Below are 27,545 nucleotides of genomic sequence, written 5' to 3'. Positions count from 1 at the left end.
GAGGCCTGGTCATTTTCTGTGGTCATTTTTTATTTTCTGTGGTCACGATGTAATCGTTAGAAAAACATTTTAATCCTAGCAATTGGGACAGAGTAGTCTGGTTTTTCTTACTGATCTTCGTTTTTGTTCTCAGTGTCTGCATACCTGAAATACCCTCAGAGCCTAGTTGGGGCCCCTATTGTTTCCCTACCTGAAGGCCCATCCTTTCCCTATTCAATAGGGGTGGTCTTTCTGGTGGCAGGGACTCAAGTTCAAGGCACTCCTGCCAGGCAAGCATTTTCCTTGACTATGATTCACCAGGCAATTTTCTCCAAGTTCTGCCGTTGGTCCGCGGGATTTCCGGGGCATCACTGGTGTAATAGAAACGCTTGTAAAACCAGCACCTCTCTGGCTGTTCTAATTAATCCCTCCTCACTCCCTGGGAAGTGGCCTGTGTAAGGAGGAAGTGATTGTTAACAAGTAGACCCACATTTATCAAAGTGTGGTTGTGGCCCATGTGGGTAAGTCTCACCTGAGCTGCTTGTTAAAAATGCAGATTTTCTAGATTCACCCTAGACCCTCTGAATCAGAATCTCTGGGATGGTGAGTTGAAAGTTTGCATTTAAAACAACCTTTCTAGGTGAGTCTGAAATTTAAGAACTACAGAAATGTATATTTCTAAGTGCCACAGAATCTGCTTCTAGAGTTAGAAAATCAATGCCCAACAATCCTGGTGGAATACAGTTTGTGAAAAGTGGAGGCCATTTGAATCTACAGATTACATTCAGGGAGGTTGAATATGTGAAGGGGGTGGAAGAGCGTTTGGAGCAGGTGAGCACTCTACATGTTGTAGTCAACAATTTCCTAGAGCTGAGGGAAGGTTCTGTTCTGCCACTGAGAAGTGAATTACTCAAAAAATAGATTTATTTCATCCTTATCAATTCTACCAATGAATAAACATATAACTAACTTTCTGTATCTCGAGCTTTCTGTTTAAGAGATGGATACTCTTGGGCACCTGGGTGGCTCAGTCGGTTAAGTGTCTGCCTTTGGCTCAGGTCATGATCCTAGGGTCCTGGGACTGAGTCATGCATCTGGTTGTCTGCTCGGCAAGGAGTCTTCTTCTCCCTCTGCCCCTCCCCTGCTCGTGCTCTCTCTCTCTCTCTCTTGCGCGCACATGTGCGCACGCAAAAATAAATAAAAATCTTAAAGGAAAAAAAAGAGATGGATACTCTTCTTACATCTAGGGAGTGTACTGATCAGTCTATAGATTCGGGTAATTATGCCCTTACCTGTGAACCTTTAGGCTGACGGTTCTTTCTAAGCTTATGAATGAACAAGTCTGCTTTGGTCATTCTTGAGACTGTTCACTGACCACTACCAGAAGACCTGACCTCAAGTACCTAGAATTGCCTTGGAGTCCTGTAAAAAAATGCAGTTTCTGATTCAATGGTTCTGGGGTGAGATCTGAGATTCTGCATTTCTAACAAATTCTCTGGTGATGCTGATGATGCAGGTCTGTGGACCATGTTAAGTAGCAGCCTTGCTTGGTTAAGATGCACCATCTTATTTCTGGCCTTCAGAGAGCTGTTTCTGAGACTGTGGTCCCAGCTCACTGAACTGGATAGCTGGTGGAGGCAGATCAAGACTCATCACAAGCAATGCAGTATTGACTCTGCTCTCAGCAGTTCCTGACATGGATGCCGTGTTGGCTGCTGATGCATCATAAAGATCCTCTCCCTTTCATATCTGATTCTGGCCTTTTAAACCAGCTAGTTCTTTCTCTGGAAAAACAAATTTGGAGTTCTGGCCTGTCTGCCCCCAGCCATGTCCTGAACTGTTGGCAATGATCACTGCTGTTGAACATCTCCCAAGCCTTCAATGGCTCAGTGGTGTCTGGATCCCATGGTGGTTGTTGCTTTTTATTTTCCAGTTTTGCCTCAGCTTTCAGACCCGTTGAGCTTTCTGTTCCTCAGACACGTTCTGGTTCCTGGTCCTAATCACCCCTTTTTAGTAGGAGTCTCGCCCGAGACAACTGGCCTTCCTGCACCTCCCCAGTCATCCCACCTGCCTAGCGAGGGGTCCAGTCCTGCTAGTTAGTAAGAGCTGGGTCTCCGGTTATCTACACTCAAACATGTGCCTTTTAAAGAACTTCCTTGCATCCTCCTACATCCATAAACTAAGAGTAAAGAAGACTAATTGTCATCTCTTAATCTCATCTTGGTCAGGTCTGGGATTTTCCTCCAATAATTCCCTGAATTGGGGCACCTGGCTGGCTCAGTCAGTAGAGTGTGTGACTCTTGATCTTGGGGTTGTAAGTTCAAGCCCCATGTTGGGTATAGAGATTACTTAAAAAAAAATAAAATCTTATAAAAATTTTTTTTAGATTTTATTTTTTTATTTGACAGAGAGAAAGAGAGCACAAGCAGGGGGAGTGGCAGAGAGAGAGGGCAGAAGCAGGCTTCCCCCTGAACAGAGAGCCTGAAGCACGCACGACTCGATTTCAGGACCCTGAGATCATGACCCGAGCCACAGGTAGACACTTAACTGACTGAGCCACCCAGGTACCCCTGATAATAACTTTTAAAGCGTAAATTTTCATGGACAAAAAATTGATCCAGGGCGCCTGGGTGGCTCAGTTGGTTAAGCGACTGCCTTCAGCTCAGGTCATGATCCTGGAGTCCCTGGATCGAGTCCCGCATCGGGCTCCCTGCTCAGCAGGGAGTCTGCTTCTCCCTCCGACCCTCCCCCCTTTCATGCTCTCTCTCCCTCAGTCTCTCTCTCTCAAATAAATAAATAAAATCTTAAAAAAAAAAATTGATCCAGTAATTTGTCATTGTTGCCCTATCTACTCTTTTATCCTTGGTGAGCTATCAGTTAACCAAATATTTTTATTTTTAGGACTCTGTTCCCTCAAAGACTAAAGAGGCACACCTTTATGGCTATGACTTTACAGATTACTGTAAGATGGAAGAGCTCTAAACTTCTAACAGTTTCTGAACTTATGGTCTGACAAGACGCCCCCCACCCCAGAGAAATGACGCCCATTCTACTTAGCCAGCAGGGGTATATGTAAAATATAAAAAGGGCTTTCCTTCTTTGATTGGAACTGGAAATTGAAATGTAGCCTCTTAGAATCAGAACGAATCTGAGTTGGAAGACCCGTCCATCATCCCCGGTCCCCCTCACCACCACACCCCAGGAGGACACAATGTGTTTATTGTCAGTGGATTGCTTCCCCCCAGTGGTGAAAGGTAGTCATACCATCTCAGTTTTTAAAAATAGTTTAACTTCAGAATCACGGTTTATACATTTATACATTTTTGCACACCATGAGTTGGTTTGACTATGATTATTACAACCTCTTTGTGACAATATCACATAATATCAAGGCTAAAACAGCCCAGGATTTTAACAAAGAAACAATATCTACAGGCGGGCGAAGATCATTACTTCTCTAATTTCTTTTTGACTCACTGTTTCAAACGAAACAACTTATCTCTGATTTACAATACTCCCACTAGTAAGAAATCAAGAAATAAAAGTAATTGTTATAAGTCAACCCTTACCACACTAAGCATTATAAAACAGCATGGCTAAGTTTCTGGAAATGGCAAACTGCCACGTGTGGTTATAGCCCTCTCGGTGACAGAACAAAACAAACCAAAGGGATCTGGACACGGTTTACTACCAGATCCAAGATTTGGTAAAGGTTTCATGCCTAGAAAACAGTCCACCATTTTGAGTCAGATTGCTCTGAAGAACCTCAATGAGGGGCGACTGGGTGGCTCAGTCGGTTAAGTGTCTGCCTTCAGCTCAGGTCGTGATCCCAGGGTCCTAGGACCAAGCCCCATATCGGGCTCCCTGCTCAGCGGGGAGTCTGCTTCTCCCTCTCCCTCTGTGGCTCCCCCTGCTTGGGCTCTCTCTCTCTAGCGTGCTCTCTCTCTCAAATAAATAAATCATATCTTAAAACAACAAAAAAAAAGAATGCCGGGGAGTCTGGGTGGCTCAGTCATTAAGCGTCTGCCTTCGGCTCAGGTCACGATCCCAGGGTCCTGGAATCGAGCCCCGCATCAGGCTCCCTGCTCAGCAGGAAGCCTGCTTCTCCCTCTCCTATTCCCCCTGCCTGTATTCCCTCTCTCGCTGTGTCTCTCTCTGTCAAATAAATAAATAAAATCTTTAAAAAAAAAAACAAAAAAACGAAAAAAAGAATGTCAATGAGCTCAGTCCTGTTTTGAAATCATCCTTTAGTGTCCTGGAGAAGGTAGATACAATTATAAATTTTTCTTTAAAAAACTGCTTTTAAACCATTTTTAAAGGGTGTTTGCTTATAATGTATTACTTTTATCTGATCCCTCAGCAACTCTGCAAGGTAGACAGGGACGGTATTATTATCTTGTCTTTTTTTTTTTTCTGGTTGAGGAAAGAGCACACAGCAAAAACAGTCCCAGAAATGGGCCAAGAATCACAGTCGTCCCAGTGTTTGTGAAATGCTTCAGATTCAATATTCAGTTTTTGGTTGTGCATTACTTGGATGTCCCACCCACAGGCTCTAAGATGTAACTCATCTGAAACTGCTCCTTCTCCTGGATTCCTGGGACAGTTAATGTTATCACCATCAGTAACCCCATCAAATGAGAAATCTGGGAGGCCCCCAGGATCCTTCTCCTTCCTCTGTCCCCACTTGCAACCAACAAGTGTTGTTGGTTTTCCTGACCCTCCTTCACATCCTGTTATTCCCTAGTATTACCCCCCTAGAGCTGCCATAACAAAGTACCACAACCTGGGGGGCTCAAACATCAGAAATCTATTTCTCAAGGTTCTAGAAGTTCTGAGGTCAAGGTGTCATCAGGGTTGGTTTCTTTCTGAGGCCTCTCCCCTGGGCTTGGCTGTCTTCTCCCTGTATCTTCACAAGATGCTAATGTATGTCCTAATCTCTTCTTCTTATAAGGAGATATACCAGGCATATTGGTTAGGGCCCACCCTAATGACCTCATTTTAACTTAATTACTGCTGTAAAGGTCCATCTCAATATACAGTTATATTCTGGGGTCCTGGGGATCAGGATTTCAATATAAGAAATTTGGGGGATCCTGCAATTAGCTCATAACAACTCTTTTTATCTTTCTGAACTGGTTGAAGACTGCCTCCTTCTGCCCTTCACTTTTTTTTTTTTTAAGATTTTATTTATTTATCTGACAGAGAGAGACATAGCGAGAGAGGGAACACAGGCAGGGGGAGTGGGAGAGGGAGAAGCAGGCTTCCCGCTGAGCAGGGAGCCCAATGCAGGGCTCGATCCTAGGACCCTGGGATCATGACCTGAGCCGAAGGCAGACGCTTAATGACTGAGCCACCCAGGCGCCCCTGCCCTTCACTTTGCAACATGTTTCCACCTGGATCTTCTGCTCCAATTTACTGTCTACAGGGATCTTTCTAATATACGAGTCTGATCGTGTCTGATGGTGCCATCTCCCCTGCTTCTAATCCTTTGATCAAGCCCATGTCCCTTCGCAGGATGAAGAGCGGGCTCCGGGAACCAGCCCTGCCTTTTGCACCTGCCTCCTTCTCTTCATGCTTCTTGTCCTGCACTTGACCCCCACTGATGCCTTGTGACAGGGCCAACCTGTTTCATGCCTCAATGCCTTATTTTAAATCTACAACCTCATTCCACAACCCTTTTCTTCACCTGCCTACCTTTCCCCCATTCTTCAAAACTGATAGCAAGCAAATGGGAAACTTTTCTAGTTCCTATGGGCCAATCACAGCTCTGGCTCCCAGAATGACCTGTGTGTATGAGTGCATCTTGGGGCTTTAGGAGGGACTAAAGATCGAGAACAAGATCACTTACTGTTGGAACAGTTTGCCAAGGAAATGATGATCTGGCTCTGATATTAGAAACTCAGTGCTTCAACAAGCTGTCCCCTGCACTTTGGAAGATTTCAGCTGGCCCAGACCAGGCGGCCTGTGTGAGCCCCTCGGCAGGGAAGCTTTTTCACAGTCATCCATAGACAAACCATTTTCTTCCCATTTATGGCTGGCTGTCTAGGTATTTTTGCGTTATACACATTTTAACTTTGGCTTATACCTATGAGGCTGATAATTTATGGAGATATTCATTTATGTTTCCTCTTACCTACCCTGTCTCTATCCCCATTCCAGCTGATCGTTAGCTCCATGTCTCTTTGTCTCAGGAGATTTGTGGCAATGGGGAAACAGAAGGGCAATCACACTGACTTTCAGTGTTCTGGGTTTTCTAGGTTGTGAATCACAGCAACACATCTGCTCAAGGGTTCCATCAGAGAGGTGGCCCTGTTTTCACATTTAGCCAACCCCAAGTTCATCATAAAGGTCAACCCTGCCTAACCTTTAAAATAATATCATGTGAGATCTTCCATACCAGTAACTTTATTGGAAATTTTACCCTCATGCCAGCATGTGATTACTATTAACGAGTTTACTTCCAAATCCTACCACTGCCCGTGGGAAGCTGTATCAGGAACCAACTTTGTCCAGCCCCCAACCTCATGTCATAATCAAATGGGATGGTTTGTGTTTTTCCTTCCTGGTCTGTAAACTACCCAAACAATGTCCTATTCATCTTTGTAGCCTCAGGACCCAGTGCTGGACATGTAGTAATTCTCCCAAAATACCTATTGAAAATAAAGTTAAAATAATCATATCAATGGGAGGACAAGGCAGGGGCATCCCAAGTAAATATTGGAAAATATTTTTAGTGAGAAGCTTTTGTCGTTGGAGGTGGGAGATGGAGGTGAAGGTACAGAGGAAACAAGGTTAGCCTTAGGTTGATCATTGCTGGGAAAGGGGACTACATTATAGTAGTCTCTCTGCTTTTAAATAGATTCAAAAATTTCTCTAACAAAAAGTAAAAAAAAGCCCCCAAAGTCCATTTGTTTATAAACAGGCATGAAAAAGAAGTGCTAATGTTATAATGAAGATGTTCTGGAAAGCTTATTTTTTGCATTTTGTCACAATGGCCCTTAGTTGAGGAACAATGGCAGTGACTTCGATGTCTGCTGGGGAAAAACCGGGAAGAGGATGTCACGCTGCGGTTAGTCAGCCCTCGAGATGGTGTCACAGGCTCCCTGGGATAAAACCTTCATTTAGCTGCAGAGAGAACAAGTGAGTATTAAAATGATCATTGTTACATGCTATCCTTAAACTCAGATTTCATAAACAGATTCGTCTTTAATGATGGGATGAGTAAGGGATTATGGGATCTGATGGGATTGTCTGAAATGTCAGACCTGGAAATTTCCACTGCAGACGGATGTCATGAGACTCGATACTGACATAGCCATTAAAAGTGATAAAGAACAGGGTGCCTGGGTGGCTCAGTTGGTTGAGCGACTGCCTTCGGCTCAGGTCATGATCCTGGAGTCCCTGGATCGAGTCCCTGGATCGAGTCCCGCATCGGGCTCCCTGCTCGGCAGGGAGCCTGCTTCTCCCTCTGACCCTCCCCCCTCTCATGTGCTCTCTCTCTCTCTCATTCTCTCTGTCTCAAATAAATAAATAAAATCTTTTAAAAAAAAAGTGATAAAGAACAGAACAATGTGGAAATTAAAAAAATAATAGGCTTGATATTTTTATGTGAAGAAAGGGGAGGGAAAATAAGTACATGCTGTACTTGTTTGGGATGAGAGACACAATGATGGCATACAAAAGTTACAGTATTGGGACATTATGCTACAACGTGGACGAACCTTGAAAACAGACTAAATGGAAGAACCCAGTCACAAAAACCCCATATTGTGTAAATCCATTTATAAGAAATGTCTAGAATAAGCAAACCCATAAGACAGAAAGTACATTAGTGGTTGCCTACACTGGGCATGGAAGAGAGGGAGAGGAATGCTAGGGTACATGGTCTCCTTTCGGGGCCATGAAAATGTTCTAAAGTTGTGGTGATGTTTGCACAATTCTGTAAACACTCTGAAAACCATTGAGTCATATACTTTATTTATTAATTTTTTTGAGCTGTACACCTTATATGACTGCAGTTCATGGCATATAAATTAATCCTCAATGAAAGTGTTAAAAATGTTGGGGTTTTGGAATAAAAGGTTTCTCTTTTTAAAATTGTCTTATTACGGGGCGCCTGGGTGGCTCAGTTGGTTAAGCGACTGCCTTCGGCTTAGGTCATGATCCTGGAGTCCCTGGATCGAGTCCCGCATCGGGCTCCCTGCTCGGCAGGGAGTCTGCTTCTCCCTCTGACCTTCCTCCCTCTCATGCTCTCTGTCTCTCATTCTCTCTCTCTCAAATAAATAAATAAAATCTTTAAAAAAATAAATAAATAAAATTGTCTTATTACATCATGACATAATTCATTACGTTATCTTTTCCACAAACAATGCACAATTTATGGTCACATGTAGAAGGAATAATGGAATTAGGAAAAGAACCATTTCGTAACCATCATAATAATTGATATAGACAGGAAACATCAACAGATGCTAAAACTAGTGGGTAAGAATTTGATGGGAAATAAGCTGTTTACAGAGTCTCAAAATATCTCTCAAGAAGATACTGACTAATTTGAATGGGGAAGAGAGCAACCACAGTGGAGAAATCTGACAATACCACTCTCCAAGTGATCAAAGTTAATACCACCAGAAATAGGACAAAAGATACCAAATGCCTCATATAGGATGTACTGAGATGGTCCCAACCTCATGTCAGAGGTGATTCCTGCTGAGAATGCACAGGTAAATCTAAGGAAAACCAAACTGGGGGAAAGTCTGTAAAATAAGTGACCTGTGTTCTTCAAAATAGGTCAAGGTCATAAAAGACAAAAAGGACTGAGGGATTGTTCAAGTTTAAAGGAGACTAAAGAGATGTGGTACTAAATGCAACCTGGACTCTGCATCACGTTAAAAAGAAAACAAACGATAGGGGTGCCTGAGTGGCTCGGTCAGTTAAGCAGCTGACTCTTGATTTCAGCTCAGGTCGTGATCTCAGAGTCCTGGGATCGAGCCCCATGTCAGGCTCCATGCTCAGTGGGGAGTCTGCTTGAGAGCTCTCTCTCCCTCTGCCCCTTCTCCTGCTCACTCTCTCTCTCAAGTAAATAAATAAATCTTAAAAAAAACAAAACAAACTAAGGGAACTGTTGGCAAAATTGGAATAAGATCTGTAGATGAGAGGGGCGCCTGGGTGGCTCAGCTGGTTAAGCGACTGCCTTTGGCTTGGGTCATGATCCTGGAGTCCTGGGATCGAGTCCCATGTCAGGCTCCCTGCTCAGCGGGGAGTCTGCTTCTCTCTCTGACCCTCCTCCCTCTCATGCTCTCTGTCTCTCATTCTCTCTCTCTCAAATAAATAAATAAAATCTTAAAAAAAAAAAAAGATCTGTAGATGAGATAACAGAACTGTGTCAGTGTTAATTTCCTGATTTTGATCATTGAAGTGTGGTTATATAAGAGAATGCCTTTAAAAAATATTTTTAAAGGATATACACATTAAAGTATTTAGAGGTAAGGGGTAAGATGTCTGCAACTTACTCTCAAATGCTTCAGCGACAGTTTATGCACACACACACCTGTACACATGAGCACACATGCACACACATATACACACACCCACGTGCACACACCTGCACGCATGCATACATTTGCTCACGCAAACACACACACAGAAGAAGAAAGAGGTGAAGAGAGGAGAGAGAGAATATGATAAAGCAAATGCGGTAAAATGTTAACATGTAGAGAATCTAGGTAAAGGATATGGAGGGATTCCTTGTACTACATTTGCAACTTTCTGTAAGTCTAAAATCATGTCAAAATTAAAAGCTAAAAAATTGCCATGGGAATTAAGTGTGATAACACAGATAAAGCTCATCAAGTGCTTAGCAATAGTACCTGGCATGTAGGATATATTTTCTGCAAGACGGCAAATATTATAAACTTATCTGCTAATATACAGTCTTCTGCTCTCTCCAGCCCATCTGCCCACTGTCCACAGAACACACCCAGTCTGTCTTTCCTGGATGCCCTGCTTTCTCGTGTCTCTCTTGGCCGTGCATCCTCTCGGCCAGGGTGAAACACATTTACTTTAGCTCCAGTGGCTTTCCCAAGAAATTTTATTGACTACTACTTATATGTAGCTCTCCCTTTCCTGAATTCCTGCGACCAAATGATTGATCTAAAAAGTAAGTGACAGCCCCTTTTTTTGTCATCTATGATTTTTCTCCTTATAAAAAGAAGAGTTATATTGTCCAACATTTTTTCCAGAAGAAGGTGGCTTGATTAGAAATATGCGTTCCAAATCACAGAACAATATGTATACAAATAATCCAACATGTAAGAAAAAAAAAAAAGTGGATGTATACTTATGAAAGAGTATAGGAAAAGGTACAGAGATGTAGAAATGGTCACTTTTGGAAGTGGGGTTGAGGGAGGAAAGGGGACACTTTAAAATTTTTATTTGTGTGTTTTAAGTTTTTTGTGTGTCTATAAAAACTTTGTTTTCTATATAATTTAGGAACAGTTCTGGGTGCTTGAGATACACCAATAAGCAAAAAACCTAGAAAGATCTCTGTCCTAATAGAGATGACATTCTCAAGGGAGAAGACAGACAATAAATACAAACATAATAAACATACCAATTATGTGGGATGTTAAAATTAAGTAAAAAGAACACTTAGAGCAGGGTAGGGAAGATCAGCAATACTGGGGGAGGTGTGAGACAGCTTTCAGTATTGAATTGGGGAGTCATTTAGGAGGTGGTATTTGAGGCAAGACTGAAGATCATTATGTGACCTCAAGCCTTCTGAGAGTTAATTCCTGAAATATGTGGGAAAGCAATTCCTGAAAATTTGAGAGATGGTATAATTGTTTCCTTGGTGAGTAAGCATCTTGCCTTGACAAGATTTTAAAATAAGTGTAAAAATATCTAAAAGAAACAAATATTGAAGTATTGTTATTTTTCAGATTAAAATCTGTGCATATTTACTATTTTAGGTATTGGTGATGATTAAGAGGAGGTGGTCTACACGAAACAGGTCAGCCTTGCAATTCCGCTTGATCTGGAATCATACTCCATTTATATGCAGTGTTAGAACATTTATAAGAATGTAGGTTCACAGTATTTTAAATTTAATTCATTAGAAGAATTATTAAATTTTGTCAGTTAATTGGAGTGCTTAGAAAAGAAATTGAATAAACGTATATAGGTTATTTCAAGATGTTTATTTAACTACATTTGTAAATGGGACCAAAGAATCCAAAGCCTTTTGAAAGTGACCATTTAAGATTTGCTAGCCTTATAAATAGAATAATAAGCTTTGTAAGCCAGACTTCAATTTAAAGAACTGATTCTCTGAATATATAACTTTAATAAGTGTAATATTACCTATTTTACTGATTTGTAGTTTACACTGACTGGTTTGAAACTTGATACATAAAGGAAACTTGAAAAAGTAATGTATTCCCACTCTGCTTTCTCAGCTATAAAATAGTGTTTTTGGCATAATTTTATAAGTTCTAAATAACTTGTTAATATTTGCTATAAGTGATAACTGACAGAGATAAAGCCTTCTAGATGAGAATCTTAAAAAAAGACACCCACGGGGTGCCTGGGTGGCTCAGTTGGTTGAGCGTTCGGCTCAGGTCATGATCCCAGGGTCCTGGGATCGAGCCCCACATCGGGCTCCCTGCTCAGCGGGGAGTCAGCTCCCTCTCCCTCTGCTGCTCCCCCTGCTTGTACTCTCTCACCCTTTCTCTCTCTCTCTCTCTCTCTGTCAAATAAGTAGATAAAATCCTAAGAAAAAGAAAAGAAAAAAAGGCACCCTTACAAAACATGAAGAAATGATCAACTTATGAATTTTCTAGAATTTTTTTCCACCCTAAGAATCTACTACAGTAGAACCTCTAAAGTTGGGTATTTATTTATTTATTTATTTATTTATTTAATCGCTATACCCAATGTGGGCCTCAAACTCACCACTGGAGATCAAGAGTCCCATGCTCTACTGACGGAGCCAGCCAGGCGCCCCTAAAGTTAGGCTTTTGAAATGGCTTTACTGCCTGCTCACTACAAGGAACATTGCTTTTCAAAACCAAAGTAAAACTTTGAATAATTTGCTCTGGAGACAGAGATCACCCTGGCAATATAATTACTAAAGAGTGGGTATATAGTGAGCTGCCTCTCACGTGGGCTGCTTTAGCTGGGGATGCCCAGGGTGACCATCAGCAGGGACAACAGGGTTTCCCTACGGATTGGCTCACCATTCTCTTGAGCAGTACCGAGAAGGTCCACTGGCTTCACATCAGCATCTCCTTTTCCATAGAACGGACACTTTTTGTCCTACCTTTTAAAATCTTGAGAGAATTGTTACAGAAGAAAAAAAAATGCATTACATCCTATTGATTCTTCCCCAAATGGCAAAAGAAAAATCACTGTTGTTGCAAAGTTGTTTGTCATTGTTACTTATTATTTTTTCCAAAACAAAAACAATAAAACAAATAGTCACATGCCCTGTATAAATTTGTTTTATTTAGCTGAGAACTTGACCTATGAATATCACAGAAATGCATATATATTCAATATGTAGTTGAACTGGTGAATTTTTAGTTGAATTTAGTTGAATTTCAATATTGAATTTTCAGTGTATACATGTGGCATCTCCCTCGCACATTACCACATAGCCCAAATGAAAGTGCTGAGCTTAGGGCCTGGTATGTAGTAGGTGCTCTATTTGTGATAAATTTGAACCTATTATTTCGCATTAAAAATAACATTTTAGAGTGGGAAGGAAAATCAGAGATCATCTTATGCAAGCTGGTTATTTTACAAATGAGAAAACTAGATTTCCAATTTCAAAACTGATGATTAGAGTAAGTACTTCTCAGGGTTCTGGTGAGGGCACAATGAGCTGATGCATGTGGAGTACTCAGCACAAAGCCTGGCACATGGCAAATACTCAGTAGGGATCAGACGGTAGTTATGTCAAGTGGGAACTCTTATTTGCTGACTAACTGTTGACATTGTGGTAGAAAAGAAAATGCGATTATAGGAGCAAAGGAGAGCATGAAACCTAATATATTTGGCAAGAATTTTATGTGTGTCATAATTACATAGGTTTCTTATGAAGCTCCACTTAGTTTAACAACCAAAACTAAAAGGAGAAGGAGGTGGAGGAGGGAGGCAGGGGGAGGAGGATCAGCAGGGGGAGAATGGGGAGGGGGAGAGGGAGGAGAAGAAATCTGTCACATATAGAAATTCATCTAAAATGGGCACAGGAGGGCGGCGCCTGGGTGGCTCAGTCGGTTAAGCGTCTGCTTTCAGCTCAGGTCATGATCTCAGGGTCCTGGGATCAAGCTCCCCGCTCAGTGGGGGGTCTGCTTCTCCCTCTCCATCTGCCCCTTCCCCTTCTCACACTCTCTTGCTCTCTCTCTCTCAAATAAAAAAATAAAATCTTAAAAAAAAATAAAAATAAAATGGGCACAGGAACTTCTCTGAGTGGCTGTGTCCCTCTCCAGCATCATATCCTGAGATCATGGTTCACTTTTGAGATTCCCTGTGCCTTACCTGAGTCTCCTTCTGCCCCCCTATGATTTCCAAAGATGTACCCCACATGTTGTATAAGTATTTGAACTCCATGTGGGTGATGTAGGTGATTGCTCATTTGTTTAATATCCAAACCTTTTTTATTTATTTATTTTTCAGGAATATTGTTAGATCAAGAAATTCTGGATTTGAGTAACATTGCTCTGGTAGGCAGAAAATGTCCCCCAAAGATGTCCCAGATTAGCTGGGTGGGCCCAATGGAGTCACAAGGATCCTCATAAGAGGGAGGCATGCGGGTCACAGTCCTCAGAATCATCGCCTGTATGATGGAAGCAGAGGTTGGAGGGACATCATTGCTGGAAAGAGCCCCAAGCCAAGGAATGCAGGCAGCCTCTAGAAGGCGGGAAAGCAGGAAAACACACTCTCCCCTAGAGCCTCCAGAAGGAAGGCCACCCTGCCAATAGCTTTACTTACCCGAGAAAGGCCCATGGTGGACTTCTGGCCTCCAAAACTCTTAAGATAATAAATGCATGTTGTTATCAACCACCAAGTTCATGGCAGTTTGCTTCAGCAGCAATAGGAGACTAATACATTTGTTATTTTGGATTATGTTGGACATTTTTGCTAAGCATGCATTAGTTCTCACTGATCACCAACTGCTGCAAAGCAACCTTATGATTTAGAAAACAGTTTTTTATTTTATTTTTTCAGTGAAAGAGCAAGCATTTTCATTACATTCTTCGGAAGTGTGAAGAACTGTTTAATCCAATTTTCAGAGGGTTTCCTATTTTTCTTGATAGAGAGAGGAGTGTATTTGTAACATAACTCTGTTCTGATTTGACATGGAAGGGTTTTTGCTATCCAAAAGTCTTTGATTGATTGCATACTTTATTGGTATGTCTTCATTAGTGAAAATCCTGTTTTATGGCCCATATTTGTGTTCTCCCCAAATCCATATGTTGAAATTCTAACCCCCAGTGTGATGTATTTAAGAGGTGGGGACTTTGGGTGGTTTAGGCCATGAGAGTGGAGCCCTGATGAGTGAGATTAGTGCCTTTATATGGAGGGACGGGAGAGCGTGTTCTGGTCTCTGGCACTCTGACTCTGTCACGTGAGGCTACAAGAAACTGGCCGTCTGCAGGCCAGGACACAGGCTCTCTCCAGACACCAGATCTGCCAGCACCTTGATCGTTGACTCTAGCCTCCAGAACTGTGAGAAATACATTTCTGTCGTTTCAGCCAGTCGATGGTAATTTGTTATCGCAGCCCAAACAGACCGAGACATCACATACTGCCCAAAGTCACAGAGCGAACGTGAAGTAGGACTTCGTTTTGCTGATAATGAATTACTTCTCTGAAATTAGCTCAGTTGCAATGGCTTTGATCTCTGCAGTATCAGTAATGATATATCAGTGTATGCATATGATAGTTACCTTTAAAGGACATATGAGAATTAATCATCATTATCACACTCTAACCAATGTTACAGAATAATGTTACGATTAACAGTTTGACTTTACATGGACTGCTAGGCTAGAAGGAATGGGGCCCTGGGAGCCCATCAGACACTTTGGTGAACATTAGAAGACACCCCCTCTGGGTGGAAACTTTCCCGAGGGTGCAGGCCATGACAAGCCAGCGGGGGCATGGGCTAGATTTGAAGAGCTACCTCTTGGGCCGGGTGTAACTCACATAGCCACCTGCAGAAACCCTGGGAAGGGGCCTTAGACGTCTTTCAAGAAAGGTAGTCATGGTGCAGTAGGGAAAACAATGGCCTTGGCCTTATACAGATGGGGGTTGAATCCTTTCTCCATTATTTACTAATAAGGTGACCTGAGCAAGCTACATCAGTTCGCTGAACCTAAAATTGCTCATCTGTAAAATAAAGACAAAAATATTTATTTTGAATAATTGTTGTCAGAATGAGGAAGAAAGTATGGAGAGTGCCTGGCCCACACTAGATGGTGGTCATTATCATGTAGTTTGCAACTTCTCATTTTGTAGTTGAGGAATGGAGACGTCGAAAGGGCTGGGCCTCACCTAAGGCACATTAACACTTTTCCCCCATTGGACCCCCAGCCACTGCCAAGGGTGACTTGAAGCAGAAGTGAGTTTGGTGATTTTTTTTTTCCTAGGTGTGGGAAAAATATAACCATTTCGATGGGCTCTGGGCCTGAGATTTTACTTTCACACCAATTATTTACTTACAGCCCATTTTGGTGACTTTGAACATCGGACACTTAATTTTTAAAAAAGGAATTTATTTTCTATTTAGACTGTCATTAGCAATAGGGAACCACTCAAGTCTGCAATTTGGTGGGGGGGAATAAGAGCCTATGAATCGCTTAGTTACTTCATAAGAGGGAATGGAGAGGGGTCCCCAGGACCCCAGGGGACACGATGCTGTGTTTATACCAGGTGGGTGTCACCTGGTGGTCACGGTTTGACACTTTCAAGGTGTTACAGATGCTTCTGAAACCCTTGAAAGCTCTGAACTCAGTTGCCAGGAAAATTCACAAAAGCCTGCACTTGGACTCCTTGGAACACATCCATCTTGGTCAAGGTTAGCATCTTGATGAAGTCATTCCACTACCAGAGGCAAAAGTGAATTTGCTCTGCACACACCTGAAGCAGTGATCACGTTGAAGCCTGTGGCCGGGCTAATGTGGTCAGTAAGCACATCCCACGCAGTCCAGTGTGAATCAGCCCCAGGCACTCAGAGAATGAAATCTCTGGAGGGCAGGGATTTTTGTCTGTCTGTTCTCTGCTCTACTCTCAGCCCCTAGATCAATTTCAATACTCATTGAATGAATAAATGTAACAAGGCTCTCAGATATTTACCATATAATAAACTGTTGCCAGTCTTCCGTATCATTTATTTTTCAACGGTCAGCAGGACTTTATGGTAAACTTGATAAGACATTGACATTTCCAGTCGTTTTCCCAACTCAGCTCTGCACTCTGCCACTGTCTCTTGGATCCATCTCCTATCACGTTAACTACCCCTTCCAGCCCTGTGCCATCTGCATATTTGATGAGTGACATCCGTCTGCTAAGCAGTACTGAGGCTGTGGGATGGAAGGATGTCCCTTCCATCTGGAAGGGACAGATGGGCCCAGCAGGGAATCATGAGCAATTAGAACAGAAAAGATGCCATGGAAACCTCCAGAAGCTCAGTGTCAAGCAAAGGTAAAGTAAGTCCAAATCGGGTGGTCATTTTAGATGGAGCAAATTTAGGGGATGAGACAACTTTTACTTGGCATGAAGACAGGGGACCTGAGAAAGGATTCACCCCAGCAGGCAATGTAGGGATAGTGAATTAATGAAGTTTGGTACCTGTATGAGCAAGGGCTCTCCAGACAAACAGAATCAATAGGACATGTGTGTGCAAAGAGAGAGAAAGACAGGCAGAAGGAAAGAGAATTCTTTTTTTAAAGATTTTATTTTATTTATTAGAGAGAGAGCATGAGCATGAGCAGGGGGAGAAGCAGAGGCAGAGGGAGAAGCAGGCTCCCTGCTCAGCAAGGAGCTCGATTCGGGGCTCGATCCCAGGACCCTGGGATCATGACCTGAGCTGAAGGCAGAAGCTTAACCGACTGAGCCACCCATGTGCCCCAGAGAATTTTTTTTTTTTTTTAACTGGCTCATATGACTGTGCAGACTGGCAAGTCCAAAATTTGCAGGCTGGGCTGGCAGGCTGGAGATCCAGGGAAGAGTTGCAGTTTGAGTCCAGTGGCAGCTTGCTGGCAGAATTCCCAATCCCTTGAGGGAGGTCAGTCTTTATCCTAAGGCTTTCAACTGATTGGGTGAGGCCCACCCACATCCTGGAGGGCAATCTCTCTTACTCAAAGTCTACTGATTGAAATGTTAATCCCATTCAAAAAACACCTTCACAAAAACATCTAGAATAGTGTTTGACCGAATATCTGGGTACAGTGGCCTAGCCAAGTTGGAACAGGTAATTAACCATCATAGTACTACTGCCTAAGGGAAACCCAACACAAAGCAACGGGGTTTATCTAACTCATGAATTAGGACAACATTCTAATCCCGCTGGGTATTCACATGCTTCCAGGCCCCTTTGTAATTCCATCCCTTATGCCTTCCCCTCACCGCTGACTCATCCTGAAATGCCCTTCTCCAAACCTGCTTCCTTCCCCAATGGAAAAAGTCTACTCATCTTTCCAAGTTCCTATCAAATGTCAACCCTGTGATACTTTCTTTAATACCACATCCCATGCAGGAGAACTAATTCCTTCCCTCAGTCCTTCATGCATGTACTGTCCTAGCATTTATCACACTGCATTCCAACTGCTTGACCATCCAACAGGGGATTAGCAAAGTGGTTACAAGAATACACTTTGGTTCCAGACTTCCTCAGCTGAATTCTGGACCTCAGCAAGTTACCCAGTGTCTGGATACGTTAGTTTCTTCATCTATAAAATGGAAATAAAGTAGTACCAACAATCTGAACTTATAGTGAGGACCCGGTATATGTAGGACTTCTAGAACAGTGTCCAGTATGTAGTAACCACTAAAGAAAAAAAAAGGCAGGGACGCCTGGGTGGCTCAGTTGGTTAAGCGTCTGCCTTTGGCTCAGGTCACGATCCCGGTGTCCTGGGATGGGGTCTCTCATCGGGCTCCTTGCTGAGCGGGGAGTCTGCTTCTCCCTCTCCCTCTGCCCCTCCCCCCCACTCCTGTGTTCTCTCTCTCTCTGTCTCTATAGCTTGCTCTCTCTCAAATAAATAAATAAAATCTTAAAAAAAAAGGAAAAAAGGCAGTTATTTTCATTCTTAGTGTTACTGTTCCTATCTGATGCCTATCATGTGGAAGGATGAAATGTTTCTGGAGGACGGGAATGTTACCATATGCCTCTTTCCTCCCCCCTCTAATATTGTGTGGAACAGAGCAGGGGTCGACAGGCATTTACTGGAGGGTTCATCACCTTATATCTGTAGAGCTCTCTAATCACAGATACATATATTGATTCAAAGGTTGCCAACAATATTGTCCATTTAAACCTCATTACAACCTTGGGAGGTCTTACACCCCCATTTCACAGAGGAGGAAAGTGAGAAGCGGACAGTAAGTGAATTGTCCAGTGATCACACAGCTGGCAAGTGGCCGAGTCTCTAACTCCAAGGTCAGTGAGAGGGAAGGGCAGAGAGGCCAGAGTTCGGGAAAGCTTTCTTGCCTGGTCCAGGGACCGCCCTTCCTCCCTGCACTTCCTTCTCCTTACCTTCCAGAACACGGCGCTCTGGACTGCAAAGCCTGCGCACGCAAGGAGGTCCCTGTTCACGCTGCAGAACTGACTCAGGAGAGGGTGCGAGCCGCAGAGGGCGATCAATACAGGATATCCTCAGCCGTGACTGTGGCCTCTTCGACTTTGGTCTTAATCTCCGGGAGCGGAATTTGGCTGACTGCCACCACTGCCAGGTTTGCGGCGTGCGCCGAGGCGCTGGCCACGCAGATCCAAAAGGACTCTTCGTACCGTTCCTCCACCACCACGAAGCGGAAGAGCTTCTCCTGGAAGTTGGCGATGCGCTCGGTGAGGTCGTGAAACTTGACCGCGGCCATGAAGCTGGTGATGGCCAATGCCATGACTCCACCTGCAACCCAAAACGTCACCCTCGTTCAGCGCTCCTTGGTACAGCTGTGCCGGCCCTCTGTGAGGTGGCATTTCTGTGGCACAGGCGACAAGCTTGCTTTGGGTTGAAAAATTTCTTAGGGTGACACAATGATTTTTTTCTTTCTTTCTTTTTTTTTTTATTCTTATGTTAATCCCCATACATTACATCATTAGTTTTAGATGAAGTGTTCCATGATTCATTGTTTGTGCACAACACCCAGTGCTCCATGCAGAATGTGCCCTCCTCAATACCCACTACCAGGCTAACCCATCCTCCCACCACCCCCCCTTTTTTTTTTCTTAAGTAAACTCTCCCCTCCTCCTCTACCTCAGGACTCCAAGGTGCGGGGTCATGCACTCTACCGATGGAGCAGCCAGGCACCTGGGGATGACACACCTTTTCATGTGCTTTTAAAAGCAGCGGATAATTCACACTGTGAGTGGGGAGAGGTGTGGGAGAGAGAGAGAGTAGGCTTCATCTCAGATCATCTGCATTCCCTTACCCAACACGGCGTATCCACATTTGGGTACGTTCAGTCTCTACATATCTCGGGGTTTGGATGGAGACCCTGAGGCCTCTGTGGGAGGATTAAGAACCCCTCAGTGTGCAGACTGGGGGTCCAACCCAGCGCTGGACTGTTCTCTCTTCTTTATCCCTTTTCCACGCTTAAGGGTAAGAAGAGGAGGTAAGAGAAGGAGGAGAGGAAGTAGACGGGAACCTGGAAGGGTTCCAAACTTCACCTACTTCCCTACCTGTTGCTTCCGACCTCCACGTCTCTCTCTTCTACTTTTCTACTGCTTGCTTTTAATATTTAAAAGACAAATTTATCATGCTTTTTGCTTAGATTATTATGTCTTCATTAAAGAAAATTTGGACACCAGAGAAAATCACAAAGATGAAAATACAAATTCACTTTTATCCTAAAAGCCAGGTATAAATACTTTGAACGTTTTAATGTATTCTCTTTAACAAAATTGTATTCTGAAGCTCTTACCGTTTTCTGCTTGTTTTTTCCCCTTTACTTGAACATTTGTCTATATTGTTAAATATTCTGTTATAGCACCACTTCGAACTGATGCATAATATGTTCTTCAAGCAACACACCTACTTAATTTAATTAAGTTTAATTGGGTATGACTTTATTTCTGGATATCTAGATTGCAACTAAATTTTGGTATTACAAAGTGCTGCAGAACATATGAACACCTTTTTATAAACATCTCTGTGCTCTTTTCCAGTTATGGCCTTAGTATAAACCCCTATTTGGATTTGTTTAATTAAAAAATATTCATGTTTTCGGGGCTCATTTGAGTGGCTCAGTTGGTTGAGTCCCACTCTTGGTTTCGGCTCAGGTGGTGATCTCCAGGTCACGGGATCAAGACCCGCCTCAAGCTCCACGCTCAGTGGGAGGTTTGCTTCTGTCCCTCTCTCTCTTTGCCTCCCCACCCCGCTCACGCTCGCTCTCTCTAAATTAAATAAATCTTTAAAAAAATATTCATATTTTTATGCCTTTTAACACTAAAGTTCCATTGAACTGCCTTTTTAAAATATTCTCATCAGTAGTGCTTGAGAACGCCATCTCTCTGATGTAGTAACTTGACAGAGATGAACATTTATTTAATCGTAGGACTGAGCACTTTTTACATGCCAGCCACTACGAGGATTCATGTGGATGGAAACAAGACACCTGCAGTCCAGATGGGGTGAGCCATGTATATAAGTAATTCTATAGGATGGTCACGGTCTGCAAATGCAGGCAAATACATAGTAACTGATCTACTGACATTACATTACAATACATGCTAAAACAACATTATCTGCTTGTGTACTTTATGGTCACCTTGTATAAAGCAAACGTAGTGATGGGTTATTGCCATCATGATCCTTGACCATTTGACTGAGGGTTTTCTGAAACAGCCTCATTTCTGGGGTTTTTATTATTTTTGCTATGTATGGCTTTTTAAGTGCATAACTAAATGTGAATTAATTTCACATAATTATTGTGTATCAATATACTCTCAAATCAACACACACTTTTGGTTTTTGTCTCAGAAAATAGGTCACGATCGTTATAAAGGATACCATGATTAAAGAAAAGACAAAGGGCTTAGACTCAGTTGTACGTTGGTTGGAATCCCACCTCTGCTACTTACTGCTGTGTGGCCTTGGGTAAGGCTTTTAATTTCTCTGAGCTTCAGGATCTTCATCTGTAAATATGGGTCTAATGATACTGCCTCATAAGGAGGTTGTGAGGTTTAAATGAAAAGAGGCCTATAAAAGAGGCCAAATGCTCATCTCCTGTCATTTGGAAGGCTCTCTCCCACCCTCACAGCTGTGGCCCCACCTCTTCCCCTCTTCCTCTCTTCCCCCTGCCACCCCCAGCTCTCTTCTCTCTTCTCCTCTTACCCCCACCTCTCCTCTTTGCTCTAAGTCCTCAGCCACTCAGGCATGCCACCAATTTGGCTCTTTACTGTGACAGAGATTCTGCAACTTTCAGTAAAGAGGACATTCATGCCCATGAGGAAGGTTATAGATTAGAGAAGTGGAGGCTGAGGCGGGTGTTTTAATTCCTGCACACCCTCTACCTACCTACTTGGAACTCAGCCTTGTCGTGGCACTGGACGTGAATTTCTCTCCCTGGGGGCCTTCCTTACCTGCCAGGACATTCCATAGGCAGATGCCCCCAGGGCCGTTGACTGCCCTATATGGAACCTGGATCATGTTGAGAATGGCAAAGCCCATGCTGACCAGAGCCAGGGCCAAAGCCAAGAAGAGGAGCAGCAGAATTGTCACGTGGAGGCCTGCATTGAGTTCCTTCACCAGGTGTGGGAAGACTGGGAAGAGAAGACACAGCCAATATTTCAGTGTCAGAGCTGGGCTCAAGTTCATACAGTCCAGGCCTGCTTACCCCAGAAGCTTTAATAGAGGGGAGAGAGGGCAAGGCAGCAAGGGCTGGGTTTTCAAAAAGCAGGAGACTTCTCAGGTGGCCAATAATCCTCTCTTTCTGGCAGTGGATGCAGAATCGGAATGTGCCCTAGCTGGCAATTTAAGTTGCACTGACTTCAAAGCCCCGGGATCTGGTGTGAGCTGATGCACACAAGCCCTAAACGGTGGCTCTTTAGCAAAGGAGGTTGGCAAGAGAGTCAGCCAAAGAGGGCCGATTGAAAAGCTTTAATCTGGGTCAGAGAGAAATCAGAGAGGTAGAAGAGGTTTCAGGTACATCTGTGAAGAGTGTAGAAAGGCATAGCAGAGTGAAGCCTAGACCTGGCATCCAAAGATCTGGGTTCAAATCCCAGTTTTGCTCATTTGCCACAAGTATAAAATAGGATCCTCTAATCCCTGCCTCCCCTACCCATCTTACCAGATTGTTGAGTAGATCAAGTGAAGTGCACAGGAATAATAATAGCACTTAATAAGCACTGATAGGAAGCTAGGAGCATCATCTTGGATCCCTCATAATGACTTGGCAAGGTAGTCATTTTTCCCCATGTATGATGGACCCTTACTTCTCATGTGCACTGTATTCTATTAGAGTATTAATTTTCCATATTAATGTGGCAGGATAATTTGGCGAGATATTAATTTGTATCTGTTTTCTCTATATTGGCCACCACACAGTAGCCATGAAGAGTAAATGATACAGTATGGCAGATATTGCCTGGGAAAGACTGAGTTCTCAAAATGGCAGCCGGGGCTGTTGCGGTTCTATTGTTACTCTCTGACTTAGGAAAAGTCACGTGACTCCTCAGAGCCTCAGTTTTCTCATCAGTATAATGGGGTAGCAATAGCTGCCTATGAATGGAGGGTAATCAACATTTACTGAGTACAGTCATGTCAAGAGCCAAATCCTTTACATCATTATTTTATTCAGTGCTTGTGACAAGGATATAAGGTAGATTTTATTAAACCCATTTCAGCATAGGCTTGGACATTAAGTCCCTTATCTTTGGGCAAGGTGACTCTGAATTCTATATAGGATTATAGTCCTAGATACCATATGATATATGGAGTTTAGAGCATTGTTTTCAGTAATTACACTGAGGAATTAAAAATGACAGAAGCTAAAGAAAGCTAAAGAATGCCCAAGCATACCCCTTCCTCTGCAGCTACTCTGGGGTTTCTACTGAGCACCTCCTGGTCAAATCAGGGTCCACTTTGTGAATCCAAACTCCCTGCTTCATCCTTTGATGTCAGGACCAGCCCCTCCTTGTCTCTGCCCCCCGCCCCCCTGGGGAGCCGGGACTCAAAGCTTTCCTGGTTCCCCTCACTCTCCTGAACGCTTTTCCCCTCTGGCTCTTTGCTGGCTCACCTGCCTCCCTGTAGTCACAGAAGGTTGGCACCTCCCAAGCTTGAGAACTAGAATTTTGATCCTTCTCCCTTTAAAATCCTTTCCATTGAGAAGTTTCCAGACACTCCATATTTACATCCTAGTTCTAATCTAACTTTCTTTCCAGTTTTGCATTTCCATTTGTATTTATCTCCATGTGGTTATCTTGTCGGCATCAGAAACTTTACCCTGGGCTTCTATCCAAGGGATTTTTCTTTGCAAGGCTTCTCTTTAACCATTGCGTCTCTCCTTTCTTAGTGTGCCTTAGGTTTTTTTTTTTTTTTTTTTTTCCAAACTTTCAGCCCTGTGTGAGAGAACGCTGTGATAGATGCAAGTCTGTCCCTAACCTGCAGCAGTGTAAAACCAGCCGACACAGCCTGGCTCAGCTCCAGTGAAAGTATTCAGAGAGAATCACACCCAAGGCTCTGTGAATGGAAGTTTATATACCTTCCCTGGGGACACCCCAGGGCAGCTGGGAACTAAACATTTCTTTTATTCGTATAAGTGATGCCAATTCATATTATTATATTTGTCAATGGCTTTAGCTTTCTGTCTTTATGCATTTAATAAGATACTTAACCCTGGGCAGGATTCTAAAAACTACAATTCTGAAATATAGAAATCAAATGAGTAAAATTCCTTATCCCCTTGCATTGCATTATGTTGATGAATTATGGTTGTGTAGGACACTGTTCTCATGAGCGATCCAACTGATTCTAAAGGCTTGCAGAATATTGACTTCTTTGCTTTGCTCATAAGCTGTCTGGCCCAGCTTATGAAGGGTGCAGATCCTTCATAAGCTGGGCTTGGATTTCTGCTCTGTTTACACGGGCAGCAGCTCTGAGGGGAGACTAGATGTCAGCTGATGACAGTGCCTGCTCACGTTCATGGAGAGCTGCCAGTGCCTTGCCCCAGATCTCCCCTCCAGGGATCGCCCAATTTGGACTCTCAACCCAAGTAGTCTGATTCCAGAGCCCGGGCTCACAGCCCCTTTGCCTGTTCTCAGACTATGGAGCTTTTATATAAACAGAAGTGAAAGCGCGCTGGGCTGGCTGATAATACCCCAGTCACGTGGCATGGTTCCGAAGTCTGGCTCTGCTGTTTCCTGGCTGGGGGACCTCAGGCAAGTTATATAACCTCTCCAAGTCTCAGTGTTGTCCTCTGCAAAATGGGAACATTTAAGAATTCCTTCTTCATAAATTTGTTATAAGGTTTAAAAGAGAGAAGCCATGTAAAGCATTTAGCAGAATGTCTGATACATATATCAGTATTTTAATAGTTACTTCTAATAGAGGTAAACTACAGAAGTATACAAATCTCTATTTTTAATATTTCTATAAGCCTCTACAGAAAAAAAAAATTTCTTTTGGTGGTCATCATGCCTTAGATTGAGGCAGAAGTCAAATTCCACAGTTAGAGATAAGCACCCTTACAAATTAAAAAAAAAAAAAAAGTGTTCTACAGCAGCTTGCGTGCCTGGAATATACTCACTTGTGAATTGGGACTGGCGGCCCCCAAGCCCGCACTGTCGAACTTTACATCCTCGGAAGAGCCCGTAGTAAATATCGCCAATGAACTTGACCAGCTCTGGATCAGTGGCATTGACCAGGTCCACTCCAGTCTGACAAAGGATTTTCCCACTCAGCCAGTGGGGCGCTGCCAGGGCAATGATGATCAGGATAAAGGAGGAGAAGCTGAGTAAAGATGATAGCCCATACCACACCTTTTTGAACCATCCAGGCATTCTAGTGGGTGCAGGTCATCCTGCAGGTGGCCGGCATTCTCTGGACACTCTGCAATCCCCTGCTCCAGGGTTAGCTCTTCCAAATACAGCATTTCAGGATTTCCAGTGCATCTTCTGGTCCTCCCTCAATGCCTGCCTCCACAGCCCGTGTTTACTACAAGCACGTCCGGAAGTCTCTACAGAGACCGCTTTCACCTGACTCAAGTGTAGAGGAGTGTGTTACTGAAGGAAGTAACTGTATATCTCCCACTAGACTACTGTTTCAGCAGAGGGTTTAATTGTTCCTTTCAGGTATTTAAATTACCCTGGAGTGGACCTCTTGATGGCCAGGAAGTTATTAGCAGGCAAAACTAGGTAAACCTGACTATAAAGAGACACTAACTACTCTCAAAAAATGCATGCAATAGAAGGAAACTGAGCATGTAATGATTAGCACTTGAATGCTGCCCACAATGCATGGTGTCAAATGTCGAGCTCCTGGCTGTGTGCCTGGGCATTTCTTTCTGTAAAATGTCACTGCTGTCAGAACTCCAGAACTGTTATTAATACTTTTGGATGACCTCTGTTCTCAAGGCTTTTAATTGAAATGTGTAAACAAGGCTATATGATACTTGGATTTATCATTCAGTGAATCTGTTGTGGGTAAATTGCAGCAGGAGTCGGTTTGTGGCTGGACTGGGGCAGCCTGGACCCCAACACTCCCATTCCTGTCCTCCAACAGCACCCTCCCCCGCAACCTTGTGTCATCTGAAGTGGGAAAGAAAAGTGTTTTTCTAATGTGTTAGCAAATACCCACCTTGTCAGGGGCTTTACTTCTTCTACTACTGAAAATCTGTTTTGTTTTGTTTTTTTCTTTTAATCTGTAGCCACCACGAATGAAATATTCCCTACTTTCTATTTTATACTGTGGCTTTTCAATTTTGATTTTTAGTCCATTACTGAATGCCAACTTGATGTCATGTGAGACTGGTAACAGCGACTCTCAATAGTTTGGGGGAGTCACATTTGGCAGAAATGGCACAATAGAATGTTTATTTGGTCAGAGAGGTCTGGAGGCGGGGGCGGTTCCGGAGTTTGCATTGTTAACCGACAGGAGTTCCAGAAACCTCACTTGGAGAGCAACGAGGGGCCAGAGGGACATGGAAATGGAAATGTCAGTTTCCTTCCCTATAGTGGGGTTCACTTCTGAAAATAAACAAGAGTGTCCCTGAAGCTTGTGTAGAGCTTTTCCTGGTACAAAAGGCTTTTACCATATGCTTGCTCCGCCCCCCCCCCCCCCCCCCCCCCCCCCCCCCGCTGCAGCAAGGCTTTGTGGTAGGCAAGGGATGTTCTATCCTAATGACCCCTCTCATGAGAAAACTGGATGCAGGGCTTGGGCTGGAGTTCAGGTCTTTGAAATACAGCAGCTCATCTTCATCACAGTGACCCTGAAATAGCAAATGTTTTTCTGGTAATGAAGACATAACAAAAGGCTGAGAAGAGGAGTTGGCACATTAATAAAAGACCAATAATGGTCTTACAGTAATGTTAAGTATGCTTTGGACCTGCGCAATACCTTTGCATCGTATTTCTGCCTCAGATGATGGACCAATGTCAACTATTGTGTTTTAGGGATTAAGCAATTATTTTTAGAACGATTATTTTAGAAAAATAATGGGAAACAAATGATTCCCAACAAGCCCTTGAGATGCTGAATGGAAATGTGGTTAAGTAGAACTCTCCTGAAGACCTGGGTTCAAATTCCTACTCCTCTGGGCAAGTACTTGAGACTCTTGTGCCTCAGTTTCCTAATCTGTCATGGGATTATTGTACAAAGTAAAATGAAATAGCACACGCAGATTATGGCATACAGAGGGCACCAAAAATGGTGTTGACCTCCTCATCCAGTCTTCTAGCAATTCTGTTCCTGGTAATGACGCTTCTCATAATTAATTGTGTTGCGGGTGACATCCTGTTCTCCAGGAACGTATTTTTGTCTGCCTTGTCTGGCACACATGTATTGAGCAAACATCTTTGTGTCTGCTACATGGACGCCACACTGCGTTTGGGTGGAGGGGGACACAAACATGTATAATATTGCCAAAACAGTGATGCAAAAATTGCAGTATACTGTATTTTAAATGTTTAACACTTTACAAATTAATGCTTTTAAAACAACAACAACAACAACAACAAAACACCCACGAAAATTATTACAGGAGTTTTTTTTTTTTTTAATTTTTTTTTATTCTTATGTTAATCCCATACATTACATCATTAGTTTTAGATGAAATGTTCCATGATTCATTGTTTGTGCATAACACCCAGTGCTCCATGCAGAATGTGCCCTCCTCAATACCCACCACCA

The 27,545-nt window shown here is 43.1% G+C and overlaps 1 protein-coding gene across 1 annotated transcript; it reads right to left on the bottom strand.

Annotated features, from left to right (window-relative positions):
- Positions 1-16,929: 16,929 nt before the first annotated feature.
- Positions 16,930-25,198, bottom strand: CLRN2 (clarin 2). The gene is made up of 3 exons (XM_045879480.3): positions 24,946-25,198; positions 21,782-21,961; positions 16,930-19,106 (listed from the first exon to the last, which is right to left on the bottom strand). Exons 1-3 carry the CDS (start codon positions 25,196-25,198, stop codon positions 18,841-18,843), a joined length of 699 nt encoding a protein of 232 aa, XP_045735436.1. The 3' UTR covers positions 16,930-18,840.
- Positions 25,199-27,545: the final 2,347 nt, after the last annotated feature.

Source organism: Mirounga angustirostris, unplaced genomic scaffold (genome assembly GCF_029215605.1).
Source record: "Mirounga angustirostris isolate CCGP_5_RB_7025 unplaced genomic scaffold, mMirAng1.0.hap1 SCAF_2, whole genome shotgun sequence".
NCBI classification, from domain to species: Eukaryota; Metazoa; Chordata; class Mammalia; order Carnivora; family Phocidae; genus Mirounga; species Mirounga angustirostris.
Note: the sequence above shows the minus strand (reverse complement) of the source record. Positions and strands in the feature narration are given on the sequence as shown.